The 19,570-nt window shown below is 41.5% G+C and overlaps 1 protein-coding gene across 1 annotated transcript in view; it reads right to left on the reverse strand.

The window, feature by feature from the left end:
* Positions 1–11,480: 11,480 nt before the first annotated feature.
* CALCOCO2 (calcium binding and coiled-coil domain 2) overlaps positions 11,481–19,570 on the reverse strand; it is a 23,785-nt gene continuing 15,695 nt past the window's right edge. Inside the window, 5 exon segments of the mRNA XM_006903794.1 lie at positions 11,481–11,626; positions 12,157–12,216; positions 14,762–14,897; positions 16,243–16,338; positions 19,113–19,203. Coding sequence (XP_006903856.1) covers positions 11,481–11,626; positions 12,157–12,216; positions 14,762–14,897; positions 16,243–16,338; positions 19,113–19,203 — 529 coding nt within the window.

Genomic DNA, 19,570 nt, shown 5'->3' on the forward strand with positions numbered 1-19,570 from the left:
AAAACAAACAGATTCATCCTAGAGAGGGTTAAACCACGCTACTCCTTGGAGGCAAGGATTCTGGGGCTTTGTCTGACATACTTTGGACATGTTGTAGGAGGGACTGGTCCTTGGAGAGGGATATCATGCTTGGGAGGGTGGAGGGACAGCACAGGAGGGAACGACCCTCTACGAGGTGGATTGATTCAGTGACTGGGGTAATCGGGATGGGTGTGTCAGAGGCAGTGCAACTGGCACAGGATAGAGCAGGGTTTAGGGTTATTGTATATAGGGTCGCTATGAGTCGCAAGTGACTCGACGGCACATAATAACAAACATGTATCACAGAGAGGATGGAATGCTGGGTGAGAAGCTTCAGTCTCAGGCTCACAAGCACACCCCATTCCCATTCCTGCATAGCTGGTTTCCAGCTAACTTTCCCCAGTGTTAAAGCCTAACTACCCAGGTTCGGCCTTGCATCCTAGAACTGTATGGCCTTCATCAGATATGTATCCTCTTAATGCCTTGGCTTCCTCATTTATAAAAATTCGTAGTAATAACATTTATTTACAGAGTGCTCCATATATGTTGAATTTAGAAATATCATAGTGAAAGTGGAGTCCTGGGGTCAGAGACTTGCACTCAAGGGAAGGAACAGAGTAGAGTTTGCCCCTTGGATCTTGAGGAGCTAGTGGGAGGAGCAAGACAGACGTCCATGAAAAAGAAATGCAACTGATTTGACTTTTCCAGAGACTAGGGGGATCAGGAGCACAAAAGTTGGGCACTATAATTACCAGTTTCTCTTTGTGGTATGTTTTTGTGACATTTTTACACTATTCTTCTCTTCCTTTTCCTATTTTAAGATGTTATTGAAATGAAAGTGGATCCCTAGGGCTCCCACAGGCCAATAGCAGGAAGCAGTAATCAGGAAACGTAGGGTGGCAAGCAGGACATTGGATCAGAATGTATCCTGGACCTCACAGTAGACAGTCTATAGCCAGATAGTGAGGAATTGACCATTTAATGATGAGGAATGGCAGGGACTAGATTGTGCTAACTTAGAGTAGGCAGGAATCATTGAATTCCACAAAGAAACAAGTTTTCTGGGCACCTGAATGTGCTGGACCCTGTTTGGTCGGTATTTTATTGACTGAAACTACTGCTGAAACTTCCCATCTATTCACCCCACTGTCATCAAGGCGGTTCTGACTCCTAGTGACCATGAGTTCTGACTCAAAGTTCCAACATGTAGTGACCATCCGTCGGGATTTTGAGCCTATAAAGCTTAATGGGGGCCGACTATGCATTTTTCTGGGGAAGACCAGCTGGTGGATCTCAACCACCTACCTTCTGGTTAGCAGCACAACACTACTCCTTTAAGCCACTAGAGGGCTTAAAGGAGAAATGAGTAATACCAAGAGGAGAGGAAGGCACCTCTAGGCTGGGAAGGTTGGAGAGTTCTCTTTTAGGGCCAAAGACTAGGAATGAGAGATGGCAGGACAGAGAACATCATCACAGTGAACAGATGTTGAGGGTGTATTTGACCCTGGCAACGAATGTAAAATGATGACCCAGGGAAAAGTGCCTGGTGTTTGCACATGCTAACGCGGTGCAGCCGCTTCCGTGGGACGAGGAGCGGGAAAGTGCCGCTGGCTGTGCGGTCACACTCTCCCAGAGGAGCCTCAACCAAGGTGCAGAACCCAGTCTCCTTAAGTCCCCTTCTAAGTGGGGACTGATCCTCCCTCAGAGAGGATTTAGATAAGGAGGCTTATGGTGGAAATCATGGCAGGGCACACACACACACACACACACACACACACACACACACCTCATTAAATGGTCTCTTCTTTTCTTTTTTTTTTTAAAAAAACCCTCATTTATGTGGCGAGCTCTGGTGGCCTATTGGCAAGAAGCTGCACTTCAATCCCAGAGGTACACGGTTCGAATCCACCAGATGCTCTGCTGAAGAAGGCGGGACAATCTCCTCCTGTGCCAGTCTGATCCGATTTGATGATACACGCAAAAAAACAAAACAAAACAAAACAAAAAAAACCAAAAAAACAAAAACAAAACAAAACCAAACCTTAAAAAAGCTCATTTATGCAGAAGAAAAATGGAATAGAAATCTTGGTTATGTTTATGCTTGGCTTTCATTTTCTACTTTGCGTTTTTCATACGTTTAAAAACGAGCACTCATTGTTCCTGCTGCTGTGAAATGCTATGGAATTGCTGACTCACACCTACTGTGGGAACAACAAAATATCAGCTGTTGCTGTTTGAGCCCTTTGTTCCAACCACTGCACCAATCTGTCTTTCCCTTTTTTATTTTATTTTATTTTATTTTATTTTGTCTTTCCCTTTTTTAAAGACCATCTACTTTCCCAAGCACGATGTCCTTCTCTAGCGACTGACTGGTCCCTCCAGATACTACACCCAAAGTCTGTGAGATGAAGCCTCGCTATCCTGGTTTCTAAAAATCATTCCAGCTTTCAAGGTCGATTTTGTTGCTCTTCTGGCAGACCGTGATGTAGTCGGTATTGTCCCCGTTGCCATCGTTAAAATATATCAACTTTTTGGTCTTTATTGGTCCAGTTTTTGCATCTTTTCAGAGAGATCTTGAGGGTTTTTTTTTCTTTTTCTTTTTCATATTGTGTACCGTTGAGTCTGATCCGACTGGCACATGAGGAGATTGCCTCTCCGTCTCCAGCGGAGCATCTGGTGGATTCGAATGGCGCGCCTTTGAGTGAAATGATATTTTTTTATAATAAATGCGACACCATTCCTTTTATTTTGTCATTCTCAGCATGTTGTTGTTGTTGTTATGTGCCGTCGAGTCGCCTGCGACTCATAGCGACCCTATGTACAACAGCCCTAAACTCCGCTCTGTCCTGTGCCAATCTCACTGTCTCCGACACTCCCATCCCTATTATCCCAGTCACTAAATCAATCCACCTCATAGAGGGCCTTCCTCTCCTGCGCCGTCCCTCCACCCTCCCAAGCATGATGTCCCTCTCTAAGGACCGGTCTCTCCTCACAACATGTCCAAAGTATGTTAGATGGAGCCTCAGAATCCTTGCCTTCAAGGAGCCACCCGGTTTAACCCTTTCCAGGACAAATCTATTTGTTTTCCTAGCAGTCCATGGTATTCTCAATACTCTTCTCCAGCACCACAGCTCAAAGGCATCAATTCTCCTTCTATCCTCCTTGGTCATTGTCCAACTCTCTGATGCATAACAAGTGATTGCGAAGACCCTGGCCTGTATCAAACGCACCTTAGTCTCCAGAGAGACACCATTGCTTTTCAGTACTTTGGAGAGGTCCCTAACAGCAGACTTTCCCATGGCAATGCGCCTTTTAATTTCCTGGCTGCTGGTGCCAAGACTGTTGACTATGGAGCCAAGCAAACTAAAGCTGTGTACAATCTCAATCTCTTCACCATCCATCCTGATGTTGCCAATTGGTCCACTGGTGAGAATCTTTGTCTTCATGACATTGAGCCTCAATCCATGTTGCAGGCTGCAGTCCTTGACACTCTGCAGCAGGCGCTTCAGGTCCTCCTCAGTTTCAGCAAGCAGGGTTGTGTCATCCGCATAATGCAGATTGTTGATAAATCGTCAACGCTCCTCATCATCTTTGAGCATCACATTCAGATCTCACCTTCCTATCTCGAGCATTTGTCATAGGTTGCAATTATTTGTTATATCTTCATGTAGCTTACATTCTTTTATTTGGTTTTTTGTTTTGTTTTTGGTTTGTTGTTTGTTGGTTTTATTTTGTATGTTCTCTCACTTGTTGTCCTCCCGCTCCCATGCGCCCTGGCCCTCACCATCCTCACTATGAGACCAACAAGATGGATTGACACAGTAATGGATTGACAGTGCGATAGATTATCAAAAGTAGCTACATTTGTACAATATAACCCACCCTCTGGAGAGCACTGCTTCATCGTTGCTGGACCAATGTGACTTAAAACTAGAGCTTTTGGCAGTAGCCATTTTACATGGCCTGGTCCAAGAGGCAGAGAAAGCTAGGCTATGATGAAAGAGTAACACTAGATCAGAGGCAGAGAGAGCAGAATGAGGGCTGGTAAAGCAGATGGCGTTACCTAGAGTTCCACCCTAAGTGCTTACAGCCTAGCATTCTATGAGACACCTCTATAGTTTTATTACAATCCCCATCCTTCCTCACTATTGTCCCTTGTTGCCTCAAATGAGCCTGTAAAATGTTACTCAAGCTTTAAACTTTTCCACTCAACCAGCATGTAGTCTTTTTTAAACACAACATATATATTTTTTACAGCATATTCTTTGCATTTTATTCTCCCCCCATTCATTCATTGTTTCACATTTTTCTCCCTGCCCACCCCTCCCCCCTAGTTCGTTTTTCTCTTTGAAGAAAAAAAAAATTACTTGTTATACAATCCTCCCTCTTCCCTCCACCCCGAGTCCACAGTCCACTTTACTATACATTTCTTTTTCTGGAATCTTGTCATGAAAATAATACCTAATCCAAAAAAAAAAAAAGAAAAGAAAAATAAAAGAATACCTAATCCTATGTTGAGAATACCATGGACTGCTAGGAAAACAAACAGATTCATCCTGGAAAGGGTTAAACCGGGTGGCTCTTTGGAGGCAAGGATTCTGAGGCTCCATCTAACATACTTTGGACATGTTGTAAGAAGACATCGGTCCTTGGAGAAGGACATCATGCTGGGGAGGGTGGAGGAGCAGTGCAGGAGGGGAAGGCCCTCTATGAGGTGGATTGATTCAGTGACTGGGATAATTGGGATGGGAGTGTCAGAGATAATGCAATTGGCACAAGGCAGAGCGGAGTTTAGGGCTGTTGTACATAGGGTCGCTATGAGTTGCAAGTGACTCGATGGCACATAACAACAACATATTCCTTTTAAACAGGTCTCTCTCTCATCTGTTGCAATGCAGTATACCTTATTTATCCCCTCTTTTCTTAGGTTCCCCCAACCCTGATGTCAGTCCCATTTTACAACAGTGGCACTATGCAGTATTTGTCCTTTTGTGATGGAGATATTTCTCTCAGCATAATGTCCTCCAGGGTCACCCATTTTGTATAATATTTCCATGAGTTCTTTGTATTTCAATGTAGCATAGTATTCCATTGTGTGACTATACCACAGCATCTCTATCCATTCGTTTGTTGATGAGCTTTTGGGTTGTTTCCAACTCTTTGCTATTGTGAACAAAGCCGCAATAAATATGGTTATACATATGTCTGCTTGGGTGGCAGGACTTTTTTTTTTTTAAGTTTTATCAGTAATACCATTTGTTTACTTCTGATTAATCACTTTCTTGTTAAGCATTTTTTGATTGTGATTTTAACACAAAGTTATAGAAACGTTGAGTTTTCATTAATTTATTGTTGGACATTTCCATGTGATCCCCTTCATTTCCCCTCTCCTAGTCCCCTTTGCAATGCAAATCCTCTTGTTCAAGATTGTTATCATACACATAACTCCTAATCATAGAGACTAACTTGGTTTTGTGTGTGTGTGTGTGTACCGTCAAATCAGATCTGACTGGTACAGGAGGAGACTGTCCCTCCTTCCCCAGCAGAGCATCTGGTGGATTTGAACCGTGTGCCTCTGGGATTGCAGCGCAGCTTCTTGCCTCTAGGCCACCAGAGCTCCCCTGAGACTAACTTGGTTTTATATTCTCATACTTTGTCTCAAAGTTCTTTATAGACCTCCTCCATTATTACTTCCTTTCCTTGGGAGGACATCTTGATCTTTCCTTCGGGATGTGTCTTTCCTAATAAATCTGTCTTAGCTTTTTACCTTAAAAAATCCTTTATATTCTAGGCCCTCCTCTTCCTCATCCCTCTTTTGCAGAGAGCCTCCATTCTTCTCTGCCAGTTTCTGTCCTTCAGCTCCTGTGTGATTTACTGCCTTTGAAATCCTCCTGGAGGGTCAGTTATGAGCCAGTTCCAACTCGACACCACATAACTGCCACCACCTCCTTCAAAGAATTTTCCTGAAAGACCACCATTATTCACTTGGGCCTTGATAGCACCATAACACTGTAGCCCCATAACCCTTATCAAATTGGATCTAAGCCGTAGGAAAATACTGCCTTATTCTGCACCATCTCACAATTGTTGCCATCTCTGTGCTCACCGTTGCAGCCACTGAGGCAGTCCACCTTGCTGCAGGCCTTCCTTTCTTCACTGACCCTCTCTCTATACGTGACCAAACATAATGTCCTTCTCCGGGGACTGGTCCCTCCTACGTCCTGAAATTGCTTTTGTAAGTGGTTGTCTCCTTTCCCCCTGTAGACTAGGAGAGCCCTGAAACCTAAGACTTTTCCCCCCAACAGGATGGGAGTTCCCTGAGGGCAGAGAGAATGTTATTTATCTTGTAATCTCTCAGGGGAAGAATTGTCTTCTATTTATTCTTTTAATCGAGGCCTGATACTAGCTTTGCACACTGTGGGTGCTCAATAAATGTTGATTGACCGAGTAAACAATAAACGCAGTCCCCTGGAGTGTCATATTCTTTCTTTCTACAGGGAGAAACTAATAACATTAGGCAGAACAGGCTGGATCCCTTAATGTGATTACCTGGGACTTGTGGGCCGGTGACTCTTCTCCTCCAACTTTATTGGGCACATCCATCTCTGTGGAATAGATATTCCCAGAGACCACGGATGCTGCTAGCCAAATGGTGAGCTACCATTAATTGCCCTGACCCTCTTAATCTTGATTCCATCCTGCCTGCCTTCAGCTCAAGACAGGGAGGCAAACCAACACTATTATGGCAATAGATTGTATAGAGATAATCCCTTTTGTCAAGTTCAGCAGTGTTGAACTTGCTCTATCTAGATTTATACTTGAGCTGATGTGTATGTAGCTTTGGTATTTTTTTTTTTTTTTTAAGAATTAACAGCCTGAGGTGTAATTCAAATAGTATACAATTCTATGGGTTTTTAAAAATATTTTTCACTAGTTTATTTATAAAATTCTAATAAAAATTTGAACAATTTCTTTCAATTTCCCTCACCACTCCCATCAAATTGTACAATCCAATGATTAATCCCCTCTTCCCCATGTACATCCACATCTCTCTTCTTCCAGCCTCTCCCACCCCTCCTGGATCCTTATACTCATTCTACAATAATGGTCTTATACAATATTTATCCATTCTATGGTTTTTAACATATTTACAGTTGTGAAACCACAATTTTGCATCCTTTACATCCAAATTCACGAGCAATCATTCATTTTCTCTATAACTCTCAGCTGTTGTTGTTAGGTGCCGTTGAGTACAACTTACAGCAACAGACCTGAACCCTGTCCTATCCTGTGCCATCCTCATAATTTCTGACATACTTGAGCCCACTGCTGCAGTCACTGCACCACTAGTTATCTATAGATTAATCCATTAGTTGGGTGATGGGGTTATTTCCACTTATAGCAAATTATTTCTTCATGATTAAATTTACTTATCTATAAAAATCAGAGTTAATTGCAGCCTTGTCTGTTTCAGAGAGTTACTGGAGGTATAAATAGAATATAAAAAAATACATTCTAAACTATACAGCACTGTGGGACTATCAGGACATTAATATTTACAGGAGCTCAAGGAAGGAGAGCACTGTGGTGGGTTATCTTCCCTGACCTTATGGCCTATTTTTGCCTAACGTGGTGGAATGGGGGAGTATCTCTTTGGATTGCATCTCTATGTACAGTCATTGTGTTTTCTTCATAGCTAACAGACTGCATCTCTTTGCTGTGGCCTTTCATCACATCAACATTGGTTGCTAGGAGACCAGGTTAGAGTAAGCTTCCATTGCCACTGTAGAAAATCACTCAATTCACAGGAGAATGGAATGGTATTTGAACATTAAGGCAATCACATTTCATCCCTATTTTTAGCAAGACTAGGGAAAAGAGCTGAAGCTATAGGTATTCTTAGGGGTCATGGCTTACTGACAATCTTGCCCACACTATTGGAGGCTAGCCTTTTTCACCAGAAAACATGTAACAAGGTGACTTCTTTCCACTACCCACCAAGTAAGCACTTAATCCAAAAACATTTCAATATTGTTGTTGTTGTTATGTGCCTTCGAGTCACTTGCGACTCATAGCGACCCTATGTACAACATTCCTAAACTCTGCTCTGTCCTGTGCCCATGTCTCCCATACACCCATCCCAATTACCTCAGTCACTTAATCAATCCATCTCATAAAGGGCCTTCCCGTCCTGCACCATCCCTCCACCCTCCCAAGCATGATGTCCTTCTCCAAGGATCTGTCCCTACTTACATGTCCAAAGTATGTCAGAGAAGCCTCAGAATCCTTGCCTCCAAGGATTCACCCGGTTTAACCCTTTCCAGGATGAATCTGTTTGTTTTCCTAGCAGTTCATCGTTCTCTCAATACTCTTCTCCAGCACCACAGCTCAAAGGCATCAATTCTCCTTCTATGCTCCTTGGTCATTGTCCAACTCTCTGATGCATAACAACAACAACAACAACAACAACAACAACCACCACCAAACAAAACTAGGAAGGAAAGCTTGTTGCCACCAGTACAGATTGTAACCAACTTTCTGCTGTTCTTTGCAGATATTTAACAACTGTAAAAGATAAGGAGTGCAAGGGGGACAGAAGACTGCAAGCAGCCATAGATTATGTAAGAATGATTGTTTCCTTGTTACTAATAGCTGCCTGGAGCCTAATTTCCCCCTTCAAAGCCTTGGTAAGAGCAGCTGGGGATAATGAACAGTGGTTAAGAATGCTTTGTCTCAAAAGCCAGCAAAAGGATCATTAACATTGCTACTGTTTTGCGTTTTTTTCTCCTTACCACGCCTGTGGAAGTGTTCTTGCGGCTGCTAGGTTCGAACCACTAGCCTTTCATTTATTTTATCACCAGGGATCCTCAGCAAGGGCAAAAGTATGAGTAATTCACAAGAAAATAGTACTCATCAATTTGGAATTTATACTCTCCATTGATTACGAGCTCACTAGTACAAAATGATACGGCGCTCTGGTGGCCTAGTGGTAAGGAGTCGGGCTGTCAATCCAAAGGCACACAGGTTGAATACACCAGCTGCTTCATGAGAGAAAGATGTGATTTACAGTCTCTGAAAACCTGGAGGGTCAGCTATGTGTCAGTTCTGACTCAGTCGTACACAACAGTGCAAAATGAAACTGCAGTTCTTCACTGGAACCGCCCAGGGAACAATAGGAATTTGCTGAAGGGAGGTGACCTGCCAGAAAAAGATTCTTCATCACCACCTACCCACCCAATTGTCATAAACTGAATTACATGTCTCCTCAAAATATATGTAATGACCATGACTGCTCAAGAAACCAAATACCTGTAAAAAGATTACGGGTGGAACCAATACCCTTAATCCTATCACAGCCCTGATCTACTTTAAGGGAAGCTTCCCTACGGTGAGGCCTGTAATACCTTTTATCTAACAAAAGATCAAAGGGAAAAAGAACTACTCAAAGGGGCGTCTTCAATATCACCAGAAACTTGGAGTGTGTCCTTTTGGGCTGAGATCCCTCCCCTTGGAAGCTCCTCCCTACTGGGGATGATCAAGACACAGGGAGATCCAGAGCCGAGAAAAACAAAGAGCTTCCTCCAAGAACAGAGAGCACACTTGAGCGAGAGCACCTTTCCCTACAGGTGCGACCGTGAATTTGATCTTCTGGTCTCCTAAACGGAGAACAAATTAGTTAAAGCTGTTCCCTGGTTAGTACCTGTTACAGCAGCACTAGGTAACAAGGTGCCCTGGTGGCCTAGTGGGTACGGAGTTGTGCTGCTTATCCACCAACTGCTCCACAATCTCCATCCATGCAATTTACCGCCTCTGAAAACCCGCTGGAGGGTTAGCTATGGGTCAGTTCCAATTTGATGACACATAACAACAATAACTTATTTCTTTTCTAGCTTGTTTTGCCACACTTGATTCTTGAGAAAAAAGACGTATGAATCCATAGACATCTTGTTGAAATGGTGGATAAAGGAGTAGTAATAGTAAGTTGTTGTTACAGTAATAGAGGCTCATCTTCATTTTATCAAGGAGCTCTGATTAGGGTAAGACAGACTAGGGCCTAACTTTAGTCACTTAGCAGGGAAAAATCTCTGTCATCAGCTAGGTTGACTAACAGGAAGTCTCCATTTGTCTAGTCCCTGGAAGTTAGGGACCAAGGGAATGAGGAGAAAATGGACTTTCTTATAGTTCAATTGGCCAACTGGCTTTGAACTTAGTAAGGTTGCCAAGATCCCTAGTGTCACTTGCAAAGCATAGATAGTTAAGAACAAATTATCAGAGGTGTTCTTATTCTCTCTTATTGCCGGCAAGTTCAAACTGACTTACAGCTTCCCTTCAGTGGGTTGAAGGCTGTAAACTGCACAGCAGGAAACTACTCTTTCTCCCAATGGTAGATTTAAGGACCACCTGAGTCTGCAGTTCAGCTCCCAGAGCTTCCACCCCACCAGAGCTTCCTAATCAGGGCTCCAGATGTATTAACTGAATTCATCATCATCCCCAATCTACCACAAGGTAACTGCCAGCATACTCTTGTTCAATATAAGTAATACAATAGTAAAGATGAACAAAGACTTATTGACGGGTCTCCCATTCCCTCACTTTTCCCCCCATGGTTTTTTGTTTTGTTTTTTTTAAAAAGGGACCATAAATTCACAGTTTATTTAAAATACAAGACTTGTTTATTTTTTGTTTAATAAAGTGATTAACAGTGTTTGTCTCATTACTGACTCATCTATATTCATACTCGCCTGTTCCAAAAATGTTTCAGGCCCACACAGTGCCTAACAAATCTTACTAACCTTAGGAAAAAATTTATAATAATAAAAGTTTTGTGCATAGAAAGATGTGAGTAGAAAAAGGCCAGAGAGAAAGGTGGCTTTCTGTAATTGAAGTAACATTTCTTGTCCATGGTTCAGGAAGATATTTCTGCTGGGAGCTGAGAAAATAAGACGAGCAACCTTTGATATCCAAACTGACTCTCCAAGTTCTCTGCTGTGCCAACTTTAGTCTAGTGAAGTACATTTCAAGAGGCCAAACTCGTCAGTTCTGGGATTAGTGTTGAGGATTAAGTACAAATACAAGCTAGGTCTAACTCTGGTAGTGAAAAAAGTTGTCAGGCTGCTGCTTGTGAAGAGCCCTCAGTCCCATCCCAGATTTCTTGTGCTGGAGTCCCTCAAAGACTGGGCACCAGAGGTGATGGACTGACATTACAAGAGTTATTTCACTGAAAACTCAAAAAGATGCACTAACCATCTTTAACACAATCTTTAATCAACATGATGGATTAACCATCTTTAACACTATCCTTCAGATAATCAACATGACTCCAGCTCTAGGGAGAGCAGGGCTGACTAATTCCCTACATGTCAGGTTAGGTAGGATTTGGAGTTGTAACTCATAAAGGAAAGCGACAGGTTCTGCTCTATAGAATCAATCTACAGTATAGATCCAACAGGCTGCGACACTTATATAGAGTGGCAGAGCACATGGTCTTCAAAGATCTGCTTCTGGCCTATTGGAAAGCTCTTGTCACAGATTGGACAATCCAAACAAAGGGCCTGCACACGCTGCTCCAAACTGTGATCCTCCTTATTCATATCCTCAGCAAGGCCCATGTTGCCAGTGGAGTATTTTGTGACGGTGGCCTGGGGAAAAACCAGAGACATCAGCGTAACGGTAGGTAGAGCAGAGACCATGCCTATCTTGTTTCCTACTGTGGCTCCAGCATGTAGCAGACTGACAGGCACATGGTAGGTGCTCAAAAAGTAGTGAATGAATTAACATTTGGAGATCCTCAGCAAGGCATTCTCTCACTCTAGGAATCAAAGGGCCTGATACTGCTGAAGAAGTCAACAACAGCTGCCAGTTTGGAAGAGGTACTGAGCATGTCTTTTATTCTGGTTAGCTGCCTCATGCACATCTCTCCCTTAGTTGTGCTACCAAACTTAACTCACAGCTGGAGATCTTAAGCGGAATGCTGCTGGATGGCCTGTGCTTTATTCTCCTCACTAATATACAGAGGCTCAGCTTTAGCCCTTGACCACACTGAATCAGCATACCCTTGGAGTCATCACAACGAACCAATCTCCCTAAAGTTCTCTTATGAACTTGAACCAAAAGTGATCTTTTCTCCAGAATCTGATGGGGGAAATCTCCTGAGTCAAATACTTACCAGGTTTGGAAAAGAACTTTCTTGGATACCTGTGGGGATAAAAAAAAAATTCATTCAATAAATAAAAAACATTCTTAGATTATCTAACTGTCCAACTGTGTTCTAGTGGATGTTTCTGTAGCCTTCACTGCTTCATTTCTCTTCACTACAAATCTTTACCTCTTTCACAATTTCAGCTTGCTTGGTTCCACAATCAACACTGTTGGTACCAGTAGTCAGGAAATCAAAAGGCAAATTGCATTAGGAAAATCTGCTATCAGGGACCTCTCCAGAGTGTTAAAGAGCAACAGTGTCAATCTAGAGACTAAGGTGCATCTGATCTAGGCCATGGTCTTTGCAATTACATCAGAGAGCTGGACAATGACAAGGATGACAGAAGAGGTATCAATGTCTTTGAGCTGTGGTGCTAGAGAATACTGAACATACAATGGACTGCCAAGAGAACAAACAGGTCTGTCCTGGAGAGGGTGAAAACAAGTTTCCCCTCAGAGGCAAGGATTTTGAAGCTCCATCTGACATATTTTGGGCATGCTGCCAGGAGAGACCAGTCAGTCCCTGAGCGGGACATTATGCTTGGACATAAAAAGGGACAGCGCAGGAGAGGAAGACTCTGGATGAGATGGACTGACATAGTACCTGTGACAATGGGGGTAGATGTGTCAGAGACAGTAAGACTAGGTCAGCATAGGGCAGGGTTCAGAGCTATTTTACATCCAGTTGTTACGAGTCACAGCTGACTCGAAGGTACATAACAACATACATATTGTTCTCTTCTGGTAGAGGACATAAAGACCAATGAGGAAGAGAAAAGGAAAGGAAAAAATAATGAAATGGTATTTTCAATAATCAAGTTATAAAAAAATTCAATTAATCTATTTTCAGAATAGGAAAAATAAAGTTTTAATAGGAATAACAATCTAATAAGAAAACATTCTGATGTGCTTAGTGAAATAAGTCAGTTAAAAGAAGATAAATATTAGGAGTCCACTATTAGAAAAAGCTAACAAAGGTTTATACACAGACACATCCTCAGATGGTTCCCAGGAATGGTAAAGAAGAGCTAAGGGTATAAAAGTCAATAAATGGATAATAAGTACATATTAAGATGACTGCATGGAAAGATGAAAAAACCAAAACCCCAAAACCTAAAAGTCTGAGATTTTTTTTAAAGCATAGAAAGAAAGCATTTTCATATTTCCTATGTACCCAAAGACCTATACCAATGTTCTAACCTAAATAAAAACAGACAATAGTGTTGTTTAGTTTTTATTTCATAATTATCAACTGAACTCTTCAATCCTGTTAAACTTGGAGGGGAAGAAAGTAAACATTGAACCCAAAGAACTGTGGCAAAAGAGATACTGCAAGAATGCTGGGGGTGGCAGAGTGATCTCTGGAGCTTCAGAAGAAATCTAGTGATTAAGAGAAAACATGAACTACAGTTCACATGAGAGCTGTCCACAGTCTGCAGTGGTGATCTTCTTGCTGGTCTTGCCATGCCTTGACCCAAAGCACTCCATCCAGCCATTAGCAGTACAGATAAAAAACTGGGAACCATTTGTATTGGGTCCAGCATTTGCCATGGACAGGATGAAGTTCTCAACATCAAACTTCTCCCTGTAGATGGACTTGCCACTAGTACCATTACGGTGTGTGAAGTCACCACCCAGGCACACAAACTGAGGAATGATTCTGTGAAAGCACGAACCTTATAACCAAATCCATTCTCTTTGGTATTCAGAGCAAAGAAGTTTTCTGCAAGCAACTTTGAGTGATGTGGCCTAAAGGTTTACCTTCGACAGCAATGTCAAAGTACACTGTGGGAGTGACCATGGCTGGATGAGTGGAGAGGTAAGAGTGCTTATTGATAAGGTGGTGGTGCCTGCAAAGCTGAGAAAAGATTTTTAAGATTGCATCCATGCAAGCAGATATTTTCAAATAAAATGCTTAAGGATATTTTTAAAGGAAAACTTGTACTCTGCAAAGATTTCATTGTGGTCTCATACTGCTTTTGGAGATAAGCTCCCTGTTTGGCATATACAACTTACCTCAAATTCCTTGATTATAAAGAATGCTTTCCACCTTCACCTCCTGTCTCCCAAACCACAGGTCTCTCTGGGATACACTCAATTCTACTCGAAGGCAGGCTGTGGGTTGGCAGCCATAACTGCCAGTTCCTGGGCAGAATAACCCACCCAAGTACTTCCATTTCCAAACCTTAATTAGCTTCCTCAGCTTTGTATGTCTATATCTTCTACATAAAGACATTTGTCTGATTTATGCATTTGCAAGATAGCCGCGGGACTCAATTTGTGTCTGCTGCCTCTTGGCGAATGATCTGATTTGCGTCTTCTGAATTCAGATTTATTTCTCAATTAACACTTTGTGCCTGGCCATCTTTCTACTGGGTGCTCAGTTTCTGCCCAGCAAGTCTTATAGTCTTAACAATGAAATTGGTCTTAATTAGCATCTCAGTCTCCAAAAAAACCCAAACACACAAACAAACCCACAAATTTACTGGGGCAAAGGCATGCAGGGAGGGGCCTTCCAGCAAGAATGGCAACGTTGTCTTACCACAATATGGGTTTCCATACACAAGCCCTGGATTTTGTCGTGCATCTCTGTGAGCTGAAGCAGGTACTTGATAGGGCAAAGAATCAAAATCCAAACCCATGTAACTCAGCAGTCTTCTGTTCTCCTTCTTCAAAAGCTAATGATATAGAGTATTCATAGAAACATGTTAAAGACAAACAAAGAATGATCACTAGCAACTGACTAAAGGACACTCGTTACAGGGAGCTGTCAGTGTGACACTAGAGAAACCCTACGAGAAGCAGAAGCTTCAATATTCCACAGATTTGTATTTATTTTTAGATTTGTATTCTTAATATGTATACTTAAATGTATTTACTGAATTTTGCTTGGATAAGTAAAAAATAAAAAAAAATCTGCATATATATACCAACTGAATTAAGTGGAGTACAAGTAATTTGAACATGTGTAAGGGTAGCAGACAGAAACACAGGATCCAAATTCAAGATGTTCTTATCAATGAGAATGATAGAACCAGAGCAGACCTCAAAGGCCGTCGGCAATACTGTAACACATTGAACACATGACTAAAAGTAGAAAGGACTGCTTAGGGGTGTAGCCCAAATGTCGCAGGAGTATAGATGGACTGCTTTCATGGTCACCTTATCTTGGATATTAGCTAACTGCAAGTGAATGATTTAAAATCTTACCACCCTTTGTTTGCTGTCTTCATCTTTAATCAATCAACTACAATAATTAGTGTTTGGCAGACAGTAAGTATTGGATGGATGAATGAATGGACTGATGAATGAATGACCGCATGACATTTACTAGGGAAGGGCCTACCATGGGTTCAGCAATGGTACAGACCACCACTTCTATTCCTGGTTTGGCAGCAGAAAAAAAAAAAGGAAAAAAGCTGTGCTGAAGGAAATGGGTTGCGTGGTGAGCATAAAAATGCACTGGGTAATATATGTTCCCGTCACCCCAAAGATCATGCTTATAACAGTTATCACAGTAAATGTAATAATAGATCTTTATCAAGACTGGTTATCATCTATATTTTTTTAACAACAACAAAGCGAATGGCTCCTTTCAGAATGACTAAAATCACATCAAGCAAGTTTCAGTTGTAGAACAGAGAGTTTCTGTGGTAGATTAGGAAAGCAGAGTAAATGTAATTTTTTATTAGGAGTAACTCTCTCATCCACTGTCCCAAAAATGGGCCTTCTTTTTTAACAATTTCATCACCACCTCTGAGATACCCTGCTCTTTCCCCTTAAGACTTTAAGACTCTGAGGCCTTTCACCGTGGTGGGTTGTGGCTACAGTGCTCATTGCCCCAAAAAAGGTCTACAATTCGAATTTACCACGAGCTACTTATGCAATCTGCTGTTCTAAGATGTGGAAGTCAGCTTTTGTCAAAGCCTGCAGTCTTAGCACCTTCTGGGGGCAACTCTGTTCTGTGCTGTTGGGTTACTGTGAGTGGGAATCGACTTAAAGGAAATCACTTCGCATACTTACATCGTTTTCTCCCTCTATTTTCTCTTTTTCTTTCTGCAGAGTTTTACATATAAACTCATTCTCACTCAGTCTTTTTGACAGGTCAAAGTTCTGGTCCTGTGAATGATTTTAAAAAAAAAAATTAGTATTAGGCTCATGTAATGCAATCTGGGTCCAACGTGAAGAAGAAGGAAAATGTGAAAGACTCTGGCCTTCTAAAGGGTAGGATGAAGTGGGACAAGGAGGGAGATAGGGCAGGAACCGAGGTACTCTGGAGGGGATACTGACTTACAGAAAAGCGATCTAACAAAATGCCTGAGCTGGCATCAAGATGCAGGTTTCTTTTGGTTTGGTCAGGAGTATAAATGACCAAGTCAAGAAAAAACAAGTTTAGAAAAAACCTTAAGAATGTTTTATCAGTATTAGACATAAATGGAGTTTTATTTAATCCCATCAACCCATGAAAATAATCACCACTGTTCTCATTTTATTAAACTAGAAGAAGTTCAGGGCAGGTTGGTGTGACTTTTTTCTACAGTGTGAGGACAGGGATCTGGACTCAAGTAACACTGAGGAGGAATGAACCCTGGAAGGCATTTGTCCAAAGCTACAAGACTAGGTCTTCTACTTTCCTATATGGTGTACTGTTTCCTCACTTGATAACTTTGCTCAACTAGTTTCAATGCCTCAAAAGTCATAGACATACTTCAATGCTTCCCATCTCCTACCTATATATACATACACACATATGTACACATGCGCATACCTCACAAAAACACTTAAGCTAATCCTACTAGTTGATTTTTTTCCAAGATATTTTATTTGAATGCTGGTGCCCAAGCTGCTGTGCGCTTCCAGCCGACCCTGAGGTAGTAATTCGAGAAGAGGCTACCGGATGACAGTGCTGACTGCATGCTCCTTGCTCTCCATCCCCATTTGTTGCTGCTGCCTCTGCTGGTCCTGCTTCACTCCCTCAAAAGGCAGAAAAATAAGAAAGGACTATCTGAGTCTGCAGAGAAATCTATTCCGTGGTTTCAAAAATCATCCCCTAAACCCTTGACTAAGCCCAGAAATAAGAAAGGACTATGTGAATCTGCAGAGGCCTCTTGACCCTAGACCCTTGGTAAAGCTGGGGCCAGTACGGACAGGGATCACTAAGCTAAGTTTCTGGCCTCCCATATTTCCCTTCTGCTTTGTGGCTGACAGATAAAATGACCTTCTGACAAAGGTGTATATTCCTCTGGGCTAGGTCTAAGAACCACAACCTTAACACCCCTTATTTCCTGGGCCTCTTATCTCTGTCACCTACCAGTGCAGCAGCCCTGAGTTGCCTGATCTGTTTATGGAGCCGATGACACTCTTTGTACTTTTCTAAGAAACAGACTTTCCCGGCCTCTACCTTTGCCTTTAGGTGTTCCACCTCTTGTACTAACTGCTCCTCCGCCGCTGTTTTCTTGTTTCTAGGCTCCTGAGGAGTAAGACATGTAATCCTCATAGTTAAGAGGCTTTTTGGAAGAGTGTAAAAAAAGAAAGATTTGCCTCAGGTCTTGAAAAATGTTCCATGAAAACCAAAGAAACCCATACCAAGCCACAAGAAGATTCAAATCTCTGAACAGCTAAATTGTTTAAAACATTAATTCTTTTACTGTATCAGAGGTCACAAATTCAAATGTGTGTACAGGGGTCAAGTTAAGTGATATGAGTGAGTAAAGGATCTGGATGCAACCAAACAGAAAATGGAGATCACATGACCTGTCTAAATGGCACAGCAGCTAATTGGCTCCAGACAGCTGTTGTGTGGGAGTGTGGACTCAAAGTGTCCAGATCCCCACTTCTTTAAAAGTACATGAAAATACAGATTTTTTTCTTTTTTTTTTTTAAAAGAGAAACTTTACAATGTTAAATGCTGTCAACTATAGTGGGAAGTGTTGCATTCAACAAAACCCTGAATGAAAATATTCAGGGTAGGGAGGAGGAAAGCAATGAAGTGGTCAAAAGCTAAGAGAGCGTGCAAAGTGCTATCTAATATTAACATTGTACTTGATAGTGTAAGAAATGTAGAGATGATTTAAAGTTCATGGAAGGATATATACATAGGTTATATGCAAACACTACATAATTTTTTATAACAGACTTGAGCTACAGATTTTGATATCTGCAAGGAGGTCCTAGGACCGCATCCAGTGGATATCTTGAAGGATGACACACTTCAAGTTTATTGGCTGACCTTGACCTGTGCACTGTAAATTTGCAACTTTGTTCTACTTTCTATTATTATGCTTAGACTATTTATATAGTAAGACCTCAATAATTGATTGAATAATGACTCAATGAATTATGCATATGTGATATGAGTTACAATCTCAATAGTTAGATATCCTCCAGACATTAAAATTTGCTATGCCCTTGCATCAATTCAGAAAATGAGACTTCAAGATATCTGTCTTAACTCAAGACTTCTTTTCCAATAATATAAGAAATTATTAGTCAATTGGTCTTTCATTGCTATATTACTGTAATCCATAATTGCATTCTTAATTATGACAAAATTTGCTATAAATTTACTGTTATTTATATATCCTGTTATAGAATTCAACCTTATAATCATTCACTGGTCTGCACCTACCATAATTTCCCAAGAAGGTGATAAGGGTTATTCAGATTCTACTACAACTTGTCATAAAGCTTAGCTTTCAATATTTATCACTCATCTTTCATTCATTAGAAATGCTGACTTCTAAACATTTTGTAAACAGCAGACTCTCTCCCCTTTTGAACAGGGAGCAAAACATCCAGAGGCAAATGATATCTGTCTTACTTAACCTCTGAAAATTGGCCCTATCCATTGTCTCTATGTCCCTTCCCACAGAGTCATCCAAAGACAGACGTGCCATTAACTCCTGTTGCTTCCTCGTTGCAGATGCTTCCTTCTGTTTCATCTCCTTCACCGTCTGCTCAAGCTTCTTCTGATGCTTCTTCTGCAAAAACAAACACACACACACCCCCACAGTCCTGATTTCAGTCTCAGAGCTGGGAAGGCAATCCCATATCCCACCAGGAAGGGTCTTCGAAGCTAGTGAACAAGCACAATGTAGAGAAAGAGACAAATTCTTTTTCAGTTTCTGAGAAAAAAATCATAAGCTATCTCATTTCAGATGGCTTTCTCTGACACCTTCCCTAGAGTCAGTGATAATCTAGGTAAAGATAAGAGTATAATGAGAGAACAATGTGCCTAAAAATATTCTTGACTCTACCTGGTCAGTTAAACTGAGGAGTAGCTGGTCATTTTCCTTTTTGAGGCGTTCCAATTGTTCAGTCTTATCCTGATCTCCAAGAATAAGCTTCTCCA

Source organism: Elephantulus edwardii, unplaced genomic scaffold (assembly GCF_000299155.1).
Source record: "Elephantulus edwardii isolate Elephantulus edwardi_28Jun2011 unplaced genomic scaffold, EleEdw1.0 scaffold00077, whole genome shotgun sequence".
NCBI classification, from domain to species: Eukaryota; Metazoa; Chordata; class Mammalia; order Macroscelidea; family Macroscelididae; genus Elephantulus; species Elephantulus edwardii.